Source organism: Fistularia commersonii, chromosome 20 (assembly GCF_037954325.1).
Source record: "Fistularia commersonii isolate RoL2024-O1a breed Wild chromosome 20, RoL_Fcom_v1.0, whole genome shotgun sequence".
Lineage (NCBI taxonomy): Eukaryota > Metazoa > Chordata > Actinopteri > Syngnathiformes > Fistulariidae > Fistularia > Fistularia commersonii.
The window spans coordinates 2,297,973-2,315,856 of record NC_141303.1 but is presented as its reverse complement, the minus strand read 5'-3'; the positions used below and the strand labels follow the sequence as shown (position 1 = coordinate 2,315,856).

The 17,884-nt window shown below is 39.2% G+C and overlaps 1 protein-coding gene across 3 annotated transcripts in view; it reads right to left on the bottom strand.

Moving 5' to 3' along the window:
• plcb1l (phospholipase C beta 1-like) overlaps nt 1-17,884 on the bottom strand; it is a 189,453-nt gene that overhangs the window by 74,046 nt on the left and 97,523 nt on the right. For all 3 annotated transcript variants that reach the window (XR_015107685.1, XM_086166987.1, XM_086166988.1), the window contains exons 6-9: nt 11,676-11,729; nt 8,014-8,089; nt 6,601-6,701; nt 4,817-4,983 (exon numbers count right to left, since the gene is read on the bottom strand). Coding sequence is in view for 2 of the 3 variants with exons in the window: in XM_086166987.1 (XP_086023113.1) it covers nt 4,817-4,983; nt 6,601-6,701; nt 8,014-8,089; nt 11,676-11,729 (398 nt within the window). In the remaining variant the exon portion in view is untranslated. The remainder of the gene's footprint in view (nt 1-4,816; nt 4,984-6,600; nt 6,702-8,013; nt 8,090-11,675; nt 11,730-17,884) is intronic.

Sequence of the window (17,884 nt, the reverse complement as noted above, 5' to 3'; positions counted from 1 at the left end):
GGCAGCGTTGTTGAAAACTACCAAGACGAGTGAGAAAGCAGTGAAAGTTTGCTATAAAGTTGCTGAATTCGTCTCTAAATCCAAACAGCCACACACCGTAGCAAAACATTAATACCCTTGTTTTTCGCGGGGGATACGTTCCAAAAAGAACCCGTAATAGGCAAAATTTGTGAAGTAGAAACCTTTTTTTTTTACAATTATTATACAATTAAATACTCTGTTATACATTGCTGCTGTCGTCCTTATGTTTTTTTCTTCCTTCTTTACGGAACGAACGGAAGATTCATTCATTCCGTAATGCCGACCTACAGCCGCATAGCTTTTAGCTTCCCTTAGCATGTCCAGAAGTTTAACTTTATCTGCGATAGATAGCATCTTCCGCTGCCTTTTGGGCCCTTTTGTCAGTCCAGAGCGTTTCGGGTTTTACAGAAACTCGTAATTGCAAGAGAATTTGCACGTACGTAATGTAAATTTGGCAAGCTGTTTTACGTACGTGTACATATTAAACCGCAACGTTATTGACGCACAGGTAGAGAAGAGGCAGAGTGACTTTTTAGCCAATCGGATTGCAGAACACAACGCACCATGCAAATCCATGAAGTAGCGAAACCGTGTAAAGTAAACCACGTTTAGCAAAGGATCACTGTACTACCTGCCGGCAAAATCATTGCAGAAGAAATGCTCGGCTCTGGCGTTGATAAAGAAATAGCCAGAATTCTCTCCAATAATACCATTTCCAAACATATTGATGACATGTCTTCAAACATTGAAAAAAGTGTTCTGGAAAACTTGCACATCAGTGGGAAATTTGCATTGCAACATGACAAATCTACAGATATTAGATATATTAGATTTCACACTAAGTAAATTGAGACGACGGTTTCATTCTAATTTGTTAAAAAATGTTTTTGACATATTTATTTGGTGATGTGCCGTGTGATTTTTCTCATGTAAAATATGTGCCGTGGCTCAAAAAAAAGGTTGGGAAACACTGATCTAGACCGTTTTGGCTCAATGAGGAAAAATAAGGCGTCGACACGGACGGGATTCGGAGACGAGCGCCCGAGTCGACCCGCAGGTGTTCATTTCCAGGACCGAGCGAAAAGTAACGGTCGTGAATGAAAGAATAAGACTTTTAAAGGCTTTATGTTGGTTTCTAAAAAAAAAAAAAGGATTCTGCAGGTGAGCGCAAGCGGCGGCGTAAATGTATTCAGGTTTTAATGTCAGCCTCAGAGACGAGGGTGGACGTTGAATGAAGGAATCTGAGGGGAAGTCGCTGGAGATGCACATGCTAAGATATTCCAACGGGCTGCTATGAGAAGATTAATGTCTTGTTTCGCTTTCATTCATGTCCCTTCAAAAAGGTACCGCGCACGTGAACGGAGAAGAAATGATTTTTACATCATTCACGTGGAAACTGAGACAGGGGATATAAAATGATCGAGCAAGCGATAAATTAACCGCCTCCCGCTCGTTTTCAAAGGCTATTTTAGGATAGCAAAACAAGGCGCCTAAATTATTTACCTTCAAGATGCATCCCTGCACGTAGTACATACACATCCAGAAATTGGTTTCCAGAAGCAGCTGTCCAGTGTGGACAGATATATATATATAAATATATATATATATATAGATATGCATGTCTGGGTGTCCTTGAGAGGGGAACAAATGTGTGTGTGAGTGTGTGCAAAGGTAGCATGCCGAGCCCTGGACTTCTTCTGCAGAGCAGATGGCGGCACTTCCTCGGGCTAGATAAATACTTCAGTGGGGAAATCTGTCACTGGGACAGAGAAGGGCACGGCGGTGCCATCGTAGTTTGATTCGTGAACTCAATCGGGCTTTCGTCGTTTGTATTTTTAGTCCTTTATGAAAAGTAAAAGATGAGGTCAATTTATTTGAAGTGCGGTGGTTAATAAAATGCGATCGGGATAATTTAGAGAACGGGCTCCTCCGGCAGAGCGGTCGCAGGCTTTGGATGGACTTTCCAAATTACTCAAATAATTTCCACGGAAGGAAGCTTCAAATCGACGTCTCACGATACCAATTTTATAGTCAGTGAACACCGTCTAACTGTCCTTTCTTATGACAGACTTTTTATCTCGTTTTCAAGTTCAGCGGGAAAAAAGCTTCAGCGTTTTGTGTGTCGCGCGTTTTCCACATTGGTTTCCTCCAACAACCAAAAACATGCGGTAGATTTATTGAAGAATAATGGCTTGTCTCTTTATATGACGCTGCGATGGAAAGGCAAACCCAGGGCGAAAAACCCGCTTGTCGCCCGATGACGGCACGGATCGGCCACTTTCCGAACTCATTTCAAGAAAGGACGGTGAAATTATTCACCATAACGGTGATGACACTTAAAAACCATTTTGATCAAAATGAAATTTGACAAAAAAAAAATGGATAAATATCCTCAAAATTATAAAAAAAAAGATCAATTATCCTCAAATTCTTACAAAAAAATTGAATTTAACCTGAGTATAAGAAAAATAACTAAATAAATGTATATGTGTACATATATAGGCTGCACTTGTTGAAAAGCCACAGGCGTCCAGGAAAAGATATTACACTGAAATATATATTTCTTTTACTTTACATTAATTATTAATTATACGGTAGCATCTACAACGATGTACTGGAAATTATATGTTTTTGAAAAGTGCCTGTCTCACAGCTGATGAAAAAGATTAATAATAAATAACACAAGGAAAATTCCATCCATCCTTCATTTTCTATCCCATCTTTGTCCTACTACGTCTGATCGCTATCTTCGTCTTCCCCTTCTGCCTAAAACCACTAAAGTTGTCTTCTTCAGTGTCACAACTGAACAGCCTCAGAATTTCACGCTAATGTCGTTGGTCTTTTGTGACGAGGCTAAATATTTTGGTGGCATGAAGCTCGTATAGCCCCCCACAAAAAAAATCCATAAATTACCCCCATCGTTGTTTAAGCGTTCATAGTGTAAAAAAAATTGGGGCCTGAACTCTGGAAAAAATATACTGGATTTGAAAAAAAAATAAAAAAATATATATAAATATATATAATAATAAAATTGTTATATATAATATTTCTTATTGTTGTTATATATAATAAAAAATTAGGAAAAAAAAAATATATATATACACATGAAAAATAAAACATATAAATATACATAAGCAAATCCTATATATATATATATACAATTTTTTAATTATTTATTTATTTTCTTTCTAATCCAGTATACACAAAAATATATGCATAAAAATTACATATATACATGAAAAATAAAAAAAATTAAATATATATAATCAAATCCAGTGTGTGTGTATATATATATTTTTTTTATATATATATACATTTTTTTTTCAAATCCAGTATACACAAAAATATATCCATAAAAAAAAAATATATATATATATAATTAAATATATATAATCAAATCCAGTATATATATATATTTTTTTTTTTTCCAAATCCAGTATACACAAAAATATATCCATAAAAAATTATATATATATATATGAAAAATGAAAATTTAAATATATATAATCAAATCGAGCATATATATATATATATATATATATATATATATATATATATATATATATATATTTTTTTTTTTTTTTTTTTTTTTTTTTCCTAATCCAGTATGCAAGCTGCATAGGACATGCAGTCTAATATGACGAATGCGTCATACATGTACAGTCAAGCATGTTGGGAAATCCAACGGCCACCGGGGATTGAATTCCCGTTGCGTGAACTTGGTTTTCAGTCTGTTCTCTGCTCGTGCTTTGCCGTCTGCGGTGGATCCACAAGCATGACAAGGGCTGACCACAACACACTGAAAGGAAGAACTGACTGGCCTCCTCCTCCTCCTCCTCCTCCTCCTCCTCCTCCTCCTCCGCTCGCCGCAGAGAGAGAGAAAACGGACGGGTATTCGACCGCAGACCCGTCAGGAAACATCAAACATCCTCCTCCCCCCGCTTAAATGTTTCTTGGCCACGGAAGCCATTTTTAAAAAGCCCAGATTCTTCCGAAAGACGACGCATCAGCTCACAGTGCATCGACTCCCTGATTATCACGACCGTTTGCTAAAATGCTAATTATTGCATTAAAAATGTCTGAGCGAGACGACTGGAAAAACATTACATTTACACTTCCAAGCAGATTCATTTTATTTCTTATATTTTTACTTGTATTTTTGGCTAGCTCGTCACTGTTCTGTCCTCGTATGTGTCGCTGCTGCTGCTAAACAATTTCCAATTGAGGGATTTTTAAAGCACGACTCATCTCTGGCGGTGGAAGACGTACAGTATATTATATTTGAACAGAAGCGCTGAGTGAATCACCCAACGCGTGCAATATCCTTCCAGCGCTGATACAACTCGGCCTGACACACTCCTGACCTTGACGCTTGACATCCGGCATGTGATATTGTCCGTTTTCTTTTCTATTTTTTTCCTTAAATACAACCAGAGCGGGGACTTCTGGATTCACTGCGCTGACCTAACTCGGCTGCTGATGAATTATTCAGCGTCATCCCTTTTTTTTTTTGACCAAATATTCCATTTGTAGTCGGATGACGATAACAAACCCCTGGCTTGGTAAAAAAAAAAAAAAAAAAAATTTTTTTTTTTCATTTTCTTCCAATTCTACACTCTTAAATTGTCCCAATTTCAATTGTTCCCCTCCTCCATTTGAATCTCTCATCATACTTGCCTTATGAATAAAATATTCAACATTTCAAACTTCTCGGTTTCTAAATGCTGAACTCAGAATCCAAGTAAGAAGTTCGCCGTCGGCGTTTTTTTCCCGGCAGACGTCGGGAGCCACTGACCTTTCTGCGCCAGCGAAGCGCTGGGCTCGTATTTGTCCACCAGCAGTTGGACTTGTTCCGGTTTGAGCGGCGGGTAAAGGATCTCGTTCAGACGAGGGTCTCGCTGTTTGCTGTTGATGAACTCGGTCATCTGCTCCACGGTGAGATAGGGATGAGTCTTGGCCCCGCTGGCAAGGAAGGGAAAAACAAAATTCTGAATGGATAGTAATAGAAAATGCGAAGACCAAGAGGGGGGCGGGAGGATTCGGGGTAATTAAAGTGATTAAGAGATTTGGAGAAGGAGAGAAACTGTACTGTTGAGTAAACTATGAGATTTCATGAAAGGGGTTTTCATTCAGAAGCCCGTTACGATTATTTATCATCTTTATATCCTCCTGGCTCTTATGACAACTCACTTAACTGTGATTAAAATCTAGATTTATGACTCCGTGGTGGTTCGCTTGCACGCTGTAAAAAATTACATATATATATATGAAAAATAAAAAAATATAAATAAACACAATCAAATCCAGTGTGTGTATATATATTATATATATATTGGATTTGGATTATATATATATAGATTAAAATTTTTATTTTTGGTGGCGTGAAGCTCGTATAGCCCCCCACAAAAAAATCCATAAATTAGCCCCATCATTGTTTAAGCGTTCATAGTGTAAAAAAAATTGGGGCCTGAACTCTGGAAAATATATACTGGATTTGAAAAAAATAAATAAATATATATATATATATATATATATATATATATATATATATATGTATAAAACAAAATTGTTATATATAATATTTCTTATTGTTGTTATATATAATAAAAGATTTGGAAAAAAAAAAAAAAATATATATATATATATACATGAAAAATAAAACATAAATATACATAAGCAAATCCTATATATATATATATGTATATATACATATATATATATATATTAATCATTTATTTATCTTCTTTCTAATCCAGTATACACAAAAATACATGCATAAAAAAAATTACATATATAAATGAAAAATAAAAAAATATAAATATATATAATCAAATCCAGTGTGTGTATATATATTATATATACATACATGAAAAATAAAAATTTAAATATATAATCAAATCCAGTATATATATATGTATATATATATAAATATATGGATTGGATTGGACTGGATTGGACTGGATTTGGATTATATAATTTTTTTATTTTTTTTTCCAAATCCAGTATGCCAGCTGCAGTGACATGCAGTCTAATATGACGAATGCGTCATACATGTACAGTCAAGCATGTTGGGAAATCCAACGGCCACCGGGGATTGAATTCCTGTTGGGCGGGAGGATTCGGGGTAATCAAAGTGATTAAGAGATTTGCAGAAGGAGAGAAACTGTACCGTTGAGTAAACTATGAGATTTCATGACAGGGGTTTTCATTCAGAAGCCTGTTACGATTATTTATCATCTTTATATCCTCCTGGCTCTTATGACAACTCACTTAACTGTGATTAAAATCTAGATTTATGACTCCGTGGTGGTTCGCTTGCACGCTGCCCGAGCTGACCGTCTGATTCCCCCGAGACGCCGGGGGGCAGATTTTGCTTCTGCATCACAAAAAGCCACAAGGACTCCGAGAGTCACAAGAACAAAACGCGTTCCCGTCCCGAGTGAATGTTTTTCGTGGACCTCGCCGGACGAGATGGTGTTTTGAAGCCGCAAAGACACGAAACGCAGTCAGTTATCGTCAGTTTGAGAAGTTACTGTCAGCCGCTTTTATTCCAAATAACACAGAAAACGTGTTCCTTACACGTCGGAGAAGATGTGGTCCAGCTCTGGTCTGGGGCAAATGTTGCTCAGAAACATGCCGTAGACCTCCGGGGTGAAGTCTTCTTGGGGAATGGAGTCATTCTGGAGCAGAGGAGAGCAAAAAGGGGAAACACAGAATACTCAAACGTAGACTCGAGCTCGAGGTTCGGAATCTGAAACACCTCTTGAGGCGCAGCGGCTGCTTCAGAGTCTAAAAATCCATCATTTGTACGGTTGAAATATTAAACGGTGACACTCCTTCGGTCATATGCGGCATTTACTAATTTTGCGGCCTGTTAAATTATTTTTCAAACCGGCCTTCCCGTCTGACTTTTTGTGTCAATAATCATGGGGGTCGTCTGCGCCCTCGCATTTTGATCTAAAATGCGTTGGTTTTCCAGGAAAAAAAAAAGGTGCGCCGATCTTTATCCTCCCTCCGAAAATAATGAAATGTATTCATTTCGAGAGCACGTGACCCACAGGAAAGGCCCGCCTGGGAATTTGTTTAAAGTAAACATGTTTCGACGGGGATTTGGGAGCCAAACGGCGTAGATGGAGACATCGGACGCCGCGGGAGGCCGGCGAACAGAAATAAACTCTTTGAAAAGGGAAAGGGATGAGAAGGCGAAATGGGACGCGATGCAGGTTAAGCCCCGCCGCCATTAGCCTTTGGAATGACTCATTCCACAAAGCTTCATACGCTGTATTCTGTGTGTGTGTATGTGTGTGTGTGTGTGCGCGCGTGCACGCTTACTTGTGCCTGAGAATGAGAGATTAACAGCTCTTCCATTTAGATGTAATTATGAGCATGTTGAAACAAGAAACAAATCCCATCGGACTTTTACAAGGCAACAAGTTTTTTACATCTCGCTCTCTGTGTGCTAATTAGCCGTCGCTTGGTGTCGACTGTGTTTGCGCTTCCGCGCGCGCGCGCGTGTGTGTGTGTGTGAATTTGCTGCATCTGTGTTCAGAAGCCGGCTCCGACGCCAATGTACGAGTACGTTCCCTTCATGTGCTGCTTTTAGCCGCTTCCCTCCACGTCCGAACACGCGTACAGTTGTCGCGGCGGCGAGAACACGGGGATTACTCTGTCGGGGGAATGTTAACACCTCCATGCATGAGGGGGCAGATCCTCCCACGTGGTATCTGAGAGGTAAAGATAACAGATTTTGCCCTATTTACCGCTCCCCGGGGCGTATTTGCTTAGTTAAAACCCAGGCTAAATTGCTCGGAAACTGGGCTGGGGGAGACGATCCGAAAAAGGTATTGTCATCTGTTGACGCGTTGATGGCCGGCGAGGTGAATGAAAGTAAACGATGAGAGGCCGTGACGGCAGTTTTGGTAAAAAAGATCAACACTCGGGAACAAAAGCAGGGAATTTTGGTGTATTTTGTGCAGTATTTTGGTGTCTTACTCTGCCAGAAGGGAGGTTACAGTTTTCCAGGGCTGTTTCCACTCGCTTCCTGTCAGCTGAGAATATCCTGAAGATACTGCGGGGACAAGAAGTTATACATACATATATATACTTGTGTGTGTGTGTGTGTGCGTGTGTGTGTGTATATATATATATATTTTTGAGTGATCACAGAAACCTTCACATGGCGTGCCAACGGGATGAAACCATTACGGCTGGTCAATTAGAACATCCTGTGCGATTTATAGTAAGTATAAAACCCTACATTTATTTTATCTTTGCATTGCTGAATCATGTCCACGAAATATGATTATAAATATATCCCATATTGTCAATGATTTCCTTTTTTTTTTTTTTTTTTTTTTTTGCAAAAGTCTTTTCATTGCTTTGTTGATTTGAATATGTAAAGTAAATGACGGGTGTAAATCGGCAGAAAATCACTTTAAGAACTCATTATTTTAGAAATGAGCGATTCGTCTGCAAAAAGTGACATAAAAGTAAGTAAATATATGACTTAGAATCAGCTGAAAAGCAGCATAATTATCTGTTAAGTGCATGAACGTAATCAATAATTTATAGAAAAGGTGAGGTGAGAGAGAACCTCCTTAAGAATCATCAGAAAATTAGCTGTCAAAAGAAAATGAGCTGCTCCTTCCTTAAAATAAGGAACAGATGGATGAATTAATAAAAAGATGAATTAATAGATATACTAATTATAATAATTAGATTCCTGAATATCATTGAAAGACAGATAACTTATTATGACCGATAATATCGATTGAAACTAATGCATTTATACAGAACTTAGAGAATTGTTTTTTTTTTTATCCGAAAACAGGTTTGTTAATAGCTTTTGATAAAGGTATATAAATAATTAAAAACTCATCCCTACAGAATGAGAAGACACAAAACACGTGGTCTCTGATGGGTTCTTTGCACGAGTAGATTGGATTAAAACGTTACGTCCACAAATGAGAACTTTTTTTTTTTTTAGTTGATGATCTTTGAAATTACACAAAGCAATTAAATTATACAAATCACACAATATGAATCCAGCAGTATTAGACCTCCAGATGGCAACATGTTGTTCACATAAAAATGCTAATGCATGCTGTTCTTTACAAACACAATTACAAGACAAATGGCAAAGACGAGCACATAAACTTTCATCCACGCTTCCTCCCTCTTATGGTGATCATTAAACTCGCTATTATCATAATCGCTATCCATTACAACGTTCATTAACATTTCTCAGAAAGACTCGTGCTACAAAAACCTTTTTTCGTAATAAATAAGTGAAAAAAATTAAAATAAAAAAAAATTAAAAAAGAGTATCGATATATCTCCGAACTCTGCTGAGCGCTGCGTGCTTCTATTAGTTCACCATATTTGAACAATAAATGGGACGCAGCGCTAGCACGGTAGCTTCCGGCTACTCCTGGCTGTTTCCATCGGCTGTGGTCTGTTTTAATTACAAGCGCAAGGAATGCGCGAGCAGATGCGTGAGCACATACAGCATGCACGGCGGGAGCGCAGAGTCAAGCTGACATTAGTCGAGCTGACATGTCCTCCCAGTGAGGAGGTTAATTCCCTAAACAACAAGGAGCGTCTTCCTGCCTTTCTGCGGTGACACCCGCTGTTTTGCTCGGCGGCTCTGAGCAGGGGTTATCACAGAGGTTCGACGTTTGCTTACTTAAGAGCTCAACGCGACTCCTGGGACCGGAGAGAGTTGGCTTCTCAAAGAGCGGAAGAAAAAAAAAAAAAATCGGAGCTGAGATGCATAAAAAAAATAAAATGAAATCCTGTCCCGTTCGAGCATATATGGAGCTAAGCGGTAGAACAACAGGGGTTTGTCTTAGGAGAGACTTCTATATATACACAAAACTCGTTTATTTTCCATTAAAAGCCCAACAATGCGTTGCAATAACCTGGTCCTGATCGTATACTTACCTGTGCATTTGATATTTTACCAATTCTACACTCACAATCTTCTCCTTTGGGCTTTTCCCTTCAGGGGTCCCACAGCCAATCAACCTTCTCCATCTAACCTTATTTTCTGGATCCTCCTCTCTCACACCAACCACCTTCATATCCTCTCTCAAGACGTCCATAAATCTTCTCTTTGGTCTTCATCTAGACCTGTAGCCTGTCACAGTTCCAACTGAGTTCCTCTCATTCACACACATATATTCTGTCTTGCTGCAACGAACTTTCATTCCTCTCCTTTCCAGAGCATACCTCCACCTCTCTAGATTTTCCTCAACCTGTTCTCTGCTCCCGTTACAGATCACAATGTCATCTGCAAACATCATGGTCCATGGAGATTCCTCATCTGTCAGTCTCTCCATCCCCACTGGGAACAAGAAGGAACTCAGACCTGATCCCTGATGGAGTCCCACCTCCACCTTGAACTTCTCTGTAACCCCTACAGCACAGCGCACCACTGTCTCACAGCGAGAGCATACATGTCCTGCACCAGTCTAACATACTTCTCAAACTCTCCAGACTTCCTCATATAATACCAGAGTTCCTTTCTTGGCACCTTGTCATACACACAATGCAGCTCCCTCTGGCCTTCTCTATTGGCAGTCTCAAAGCAGATATAAAAAAAAATAACACCCATTAGCTTGATTTGAAAAAAGAGCGACTTACAGTAATACCTCTAAATTTGCCATAAATCAAGTATGAAGTTATTTCTGGCACTTGCTAACATTAAATTTGCTACGTACAGCAGTAAGGTTTCGGTTTGTGTGACACGGTGGGTTTTGATTTCCGAAATGTATTCAATCAACCCATCTTCATCTGCTGCGCAGGGTATTCATTTCATTGGCCGCTATCGCTCCCAGCGTTTTGTTCCAGCAGAAGCAGATTCAAAATAACCTGCAAGTGCATCATTTCCAATTAGCAGGAAGGGCAGCAACGCAGCACGAGCTTAAAGGAACCAAACCCAATAATAAACTCCTCAAAAGACGGTTTCACAGTGAATCTGAGTTGCATTATCTCTGGAAAAACAAACAAACACAAATGTATTGAATTCCAACGTGTTTCTATTTTTAAGTCAAGTCTCCAAAAGGCTCTAAAATACAAAGTTAAATGTTCAAGACGGGAGCAAACTGTGAGCGGACATTCCAGAGAGAACATGGTGTGACAGATCAGATTCCCGGGCTTTCCCAGTTTTGCATTTCAGACAGATGAACACTCTGGAGACCTTTTATGCTACTTTTTTTTTTTTCTTCACAGCGAGAGCATACATGTCCTGCACCAGTCTAACATACTTCTCAAACTCTCCAGACTTCCTCATATAATACCAGAGTTCCTTTCTTGGCACCTTGTCATACACACAATTTTTTTTCTTCCTCTTTTGAGAATTGGTCACTGTTTACTTCATCCTAACTTGTATTGTTTACATGTTACCATAAATGTTACACGAAGAAATACAAGTCCAGTCGCCGTGACAAGAATTGTTTACATGTCAACACCTGCGATTATTTTGCACACAGGGGTTGTAAGAAAGGAGGACAACGTAATGATCGTCCAGACGGCGGTTCAGAAAGACAATACGTATAAATGGATATATATATAAACACCGTCATGAGAGAAGCCAAAGACAGACATGAATTGATTACAGGGGGAAGAGAGAGGGATGAGTCAGAGAGGCTTACTTCTTGACAGGGATTCGTCCCTCGGGGTTGAGCTGCAGCTTCAGTCGAGTGTATCTGCATCGGACAGAGCACGCACATTACACGCCATTCAATAAGCAGTTTATCTATCTGAAAAAAACACGACAAAATTGCATTTGTTCAAATGTAGTGTTTTCGTGAGTGTGGAAATGTGACGGATGTCCGGGACTGTCGGCGGGGAACATTAATACGGGAGATGCTGCAAATGCTATGGATGCTGGGAGTTACATGTAGTTAGCGCTGGTGCTAATCCCTGAAAGTCTTACATTGGCAAACGTGGAGTCGGTGCAGCAGCGACAGAAGCAGCGCCGGCCCGGCTATAAATAGTTCGGCTGCAACAGGAGCCGTCATTACAGGCTCGGTTTTAAGTGGCCACTGGCTAATAATTAATATCCATTACAGTGTCCACTGCACAGGGCAGACTGGCTGCCACAAGCAAAGTCACCGATGACTGTTACACTCGACGTTTGGTATTTCTTTTTCTTGATTTTTCTAATCAAGAAAAATGAAAGGAAAGGGCTACGTAGATTTAAAAGATGAAATTTTATGCCAATAAATGAGTATTTCCCGGAGTCCCGGCCCGTGTGTGAGCGGATCTTATTTCCTTGCATCCTTTTTCATCTCGCTTACTGCCGATCTTTCCAGCCGTTCGACACTAAACCACAGTTAATAATAATAATAATAATAACCTTTATTTATACTTGTAAGACCACTGAGGTCTCCCTCATTTTCAGGGTCGAAAAGTTTACAAACAAAGCAGAGCACAGCACAACAATAAAATGAGATCAAAATAAAAAACAGGAGATAAACGAAAACAGGTGAAAATGTGATTAAATTAAAGACAGTACGGAAGCAGTAGATAAAACTCGAAACAAGTAAAAAATGAGATCAGATTAAAAAGTACAAGGGCAGTGGATAAAGCTAAAAACAAGTGCAATTGGCAGTACATAGATTTTTAACCAAATGTTTAAAAACAGCGGCAGAGGGGAGGGCATCTAATTTTAGGGTTTGTTGCAGAGTGTTCCATGAACACAGTTGCTTTTCACGACTCCCATTTCGAGTTCTGGCTCCGGATGACCGGCGAAACTCGGCCGGTGATTCGCTGAAAGCCTGGATCGTTATCAACTCGCAGGTCGTCGCATAGTTAAACACGGAAACTCGATCCGAAATCCATACAAGGAGTTTTTAGCCAGAGGATTGGACTCATCCCCAATATATCGATCTCAAAAGAACATCTTGTGTCAAACAGCCATTTGAGGACCCGCCGGGACTTATTTTGTTTCCTGTTTCCTTCCCAAACAGCATCCAGATGAGGTTTTTAAGACATTAAAAAGCGTTTCGCTATATTTCAAAACAGTGACGTCGAAACGACTTTTCAATTCTAATGAAACTTGAAAGATAATGAACAATTCGACTGGACTTGAAGTTGAAGACGCGCAAAACGGCAGGCGACAGTTGCGAATCATGCGATGAAACGACATATGCTTGTAAAGCCTTGTTCGCACTGGATTAGCATGATCTCATGTGATCCGTAAAAATAAAGGAGGTTATCTGGGATCTTAAGTCTGGATTAATAAGCTGTATCAATAATCTATTTCATAAAAAATCCATCTGCAAATGCGCTACCGTGTCACGATATTAGTTTTTGTTTTTCTTTTGTTCCACGGTGGATTGTGGGTAATTTGGCGTCCTTTTCTGCCCTTTCCCGCTCTTCCTCGATCAGAAAAACATGAGGCTCAGTAATGAATGAATGTTTTGACAACGTTGTGAGTGCGGCTTCACGAAAGCCATTTTTTTTTCCCCCTTTCGTAGGTTATCCAACCTCTTCCTGCACTTCATTCTGTGCAAATTGGACCAAGATGTCTTATAAATATTTATGAATACCTTCACATAAAATGTGGCACTGAACTTTGATCAAATTCTCTGCCATACTTTGGTTCATCCCATCACACTTATACAAATAACCACTTCTCCTGCCCATTGACTGGTTTTCCTACTTGCCGCCTTTTTTATTACCGTAGCGATTATAAGCTAAAATATATCTGTCTCTGACAGGTGTACAGGTATCATTGTGTGTGTGTGTGTGTGTGTGTGTGTGTGTGTGCGCACCTGCAGTTTTTCATGTGTGAAAGCACTTTGTGTCTACATGTCGAGTTGGACACCAACATTGTTTAGATGTTGATGAACTCTGGATGTCTGTTGCTAACACCGACTACAGCTGCTGTTCAAATGTTTTAAAGGCGCTAAATAACCAAAATCCAACGCAAACATTCATATGATACAACATGTAAACACCTTTTGAAATTATAAAAATAAATTGCCCTTTTGACTATATTTCAATGGTTCACAGCAATTCAAATATTGCCCATATTATCATCGTATTGAGCAAACAAATATTTCCCTTTATTGAGCTAGCACTATTAATCTAAACATAGTTCTGAATTCATTGACAAAACAAAATAAAAACATTCCAGTGACGGTTTTACATTAAGATATTTTATAACCATCGCCCCCGCCCACAAAATATAACAGCCACGAGTCCAAATGTTGAGAATTTATTACATGCGGTGGAACTTCAGCTTCACATAAGAAATAAAACCTCCTCATGTTTAAGTCATGATGATGAAAAACTGCTTTATTTGCGAGGCAGGCGAGCGCAAACTGCTGCCGAGAGAAACTAGCGTGACCGGGAATCTTGTGCCGGTCGGCTCGACTGAATTCTGTCTGCGCTTTTATTGTCTCATAAGTCAATTACGCTCCTCAGGGGTGAGCATTAATAGCTTCTGTTTGCTGATAAACATCAAACCACCGGCTCTGGCAGGAGATACTTTCGGTGCGGTGCGGTGCGGCGGCGCATTCATATTTTAAGTTCACTCCCCGCGAGGAGGCTCGCAGCGGAGGAGAGGCAGCTGTGAGCCGCTCAGCTCGCATCGCCTCGCATCTCCTGGAAGATTTCAGACACATGCATGACACGCGACCGGAGGAGGCATGAAGCTGATTGATTAGAAAGCGCCACATTTTTTTAGAAATGAACTGACAGCGGCCGCCGGCTGGATTCGTGCCGTAGATCGAAAATCCATCAAGGCCACCGCGGGCTTCGTTATCCGCATCTATAAAATGCAGTCGCCAGAGGCGTCATGAAAAACTTCGACGAGAAATGATATAAATGAGCATTCAGTGTATCGACATGCATGAAAGGAAGATATTTTTTTTGTCTGAACATTAGATGGGAAATACTGAAAATCATGAGGATCATCATATTCAGACGCCATTTTGGATATTGATATATATCACACCCGAAACTCACGTCAGAAATTAAAGGGGGGCTTTAATTCCACTTTTTGAACGCAGCAAAATCAAGATAATAGTTGCCCAGATCCAAGATCAACAGCGTTGATGTCCGCCCCCCCCCCCCCTTTTCCTCACACACACCGTTTTCGACCGACGGACCTCTTTTATTGCAAATTAGCCGCAGCTTCCAAACCAGCATGAACGGCTAAACAAACAAGCATGTGTGTAATGTGTGTTTGCACACTGCGTCTCTTTCAGTGTAAACTCAACAGCAACGGTCTCAATCAGTATTCACATAGGCTTAAAGACGATTAAAAATTAAAGAAAAGCCCACAAAGGAGAGTATTGAGAATGCATGAAGCCCCTGGGCACGGCTAACTGCGTTGTGAATTAAAAATAGCTAGAATGAAGTTGCTTATTAAAATGTTGAAAATATTCTGATTCCAAAAAACTAAAAACTAAAAAAGACAAAAAAAAAAAAAAAATCACAAAAAAATAATGAGCCACCAAAACAAAGTAAAAGGATGAAAAAATAAATAATTTGTAAAAATTGGACAATACATTACTAAAAATCTGGAGGGGAAAAAATATTTCAAATAAGTACAAAAATTTTGTGAATGAAATCAGTGACATGACTGATCGCTTGTCATTGAATGCTGGTCAAATACTGCATTTTTAAAGCTTTTAATTAACATTTTAATGGGATAAACTATCCTTTTCTTTTCTTTTTTTGAGAAATTCAACATTTTTGAGAGAATTTTTGAGAGAAATTCGAGTCATTTTGAAGGGCCATAGACTTTTGCAGCCTCCAGGCTGGTGAATTAAACAGTCAATACAGTGGATATTTTGTTTCCTTGTTTGCTGTGTGATTCCAGAGGTTGATACAAAATATATTGTCAAGATTTTTTTTGTAAATTATAAAAATATAACAGGATTTGACTTCAAACCAGTATGTATGTTAATGAGCCCTTATTGGGAACACCTTTATGGAAAGGCAGCAGCCTTCCGTGGAATCCAAAAACCAACAAAGCATTTCAGGAGTAATCTAACCCTCCCCACCTGCTGTGTCTCTGCAGCTGAAGGCCTTTCACTCAGGAAATGAAGCTATTTACGTTCTAGATAGTCTAGAATTTTGATTAAAAAATCCCGACTTATGGCAGATGCTTGTAAAATTCCCTTTTGTATTTTAGTGCATCTGTTTCAGGTGTTCTTGCTAACTACTGCAGCGCCTGCAGTCATTACAGATGACGTCGTTCTCTCTCGAAAACTCACAGAGAATGAATCCTTGGGAAAAATAAATATAAATATCTCAAGTGTCGGGAGGATTGATAGGCTTTCCATATTGATCCGACTAACAGCCGATCAGGACGATCACGACCAAGGCTAATGCTAACACTGATCAAATTGCATCGGGCTAAAATCTTCAAGCCTGTACCATTATTTGGACTGAATAAAGAGTCCCCTTTTTTTTTTTAATTAACAAAACAAACCATGTGGTTCCTCAACATGCTCAGTGGCAGCAAAAAATGTATTTCAATTGAAATGTCATGACATAAAACAAGGATACCAGACTTTTCATCTACTTTCATCTCATCTCATTTTTCAACCGCATTGCACAGCAGAAACCTGATTTATTTTTGTTTTTTTGTGTGCGTTTGCTTGCTATAAAAGTACAGATGATGGCCAAAAAAAGAGCCTTAATCCAACCCGAGTACATGTCATTCTTACGGCATATTGGACTACAACAGAAAAGTTCTGCAGCGGGCGGTGAACACAGCTGGAAGGATCATTGGTTTCCCAACCCCCTCCCCGAAAGAAAACTCTCGACTAGACTCTGATAATATAACAAAACATTACCACTTTTTTACACTATTGCTACTTTGCACTGAGAAAATCATGCAGCTATTGCACTGTATACCGTTCAGTGGCTGGTGAGGCAGGAGAACTGCGTGCCTCACTTCCTGGCTCTTTGGTACCATTTTATGATCGCTCAGCACAAGAACACACCTACTGATAACACACATGTAGTTGTTGACAATAAAAGACTGTACTTTGGAAATGTAGTTTGTATAGCAAAAGTCTTTCAACATTTACAGAAAGACAGCAATACGGTGTTTGTGCGGAGCATGCTAGCAGTCTAGCAGTCTGCAGTTGTTATATAATCTACGTTGAGGCTCAAAAGTCCGCAGCCTCACCACACATCTCTTCTCGGTATTTGAACAGTAAATGTGAAAATCCATCAATTTTGAATACAAAACAATCTAAAACTGGTTAGGTTAAATGATAAATACCTTTCGAGTGCAAATCACTGATAAATAAAACCATTTCATTTTTTTTTTTATTTTACTTTTTTTTTCCAAGATTGGCAAGTGAGGCACGGCCTCTCCTGCCTCCCCTGACTGCATCCCACTAATCCCATTACGGTATTACTTACTGACCTTTGCACGAAACTGTACAAAAGGGAACCAAAATAAAAATCTCTCATTCCAACAAATATCAGTTTATACTTCATACTTTCATGTTCATTGTGCACTTTACTCTTAATTTGCACTCCATGATGATGATTATTATTATTATTATTATGTGCATTTCAAACGTATACTCAATTCGTCTGTATGTCCAGTAAACGTAGAGAAATTGACAATAAATCTGACTTTGACTTTAAAATGGAAGAGGTGATGCTGGCAGGACCGTAAAACAGTACAAATTAAAATGTTTTTTTTTTTTTTTTATCACATTGAACGCATTGAAAAATGACATTCCCCAGCCTGTGCATCACAACAGGGCTGCCGTTTCCTGTTTTTTCTCAATGATTGTTTTTGGCATTGTTAATCTGCACACTATAATTACTACTTTACAGAGTTAACATCACCACGGGACTGTCCTCCGTATGTCCAGTA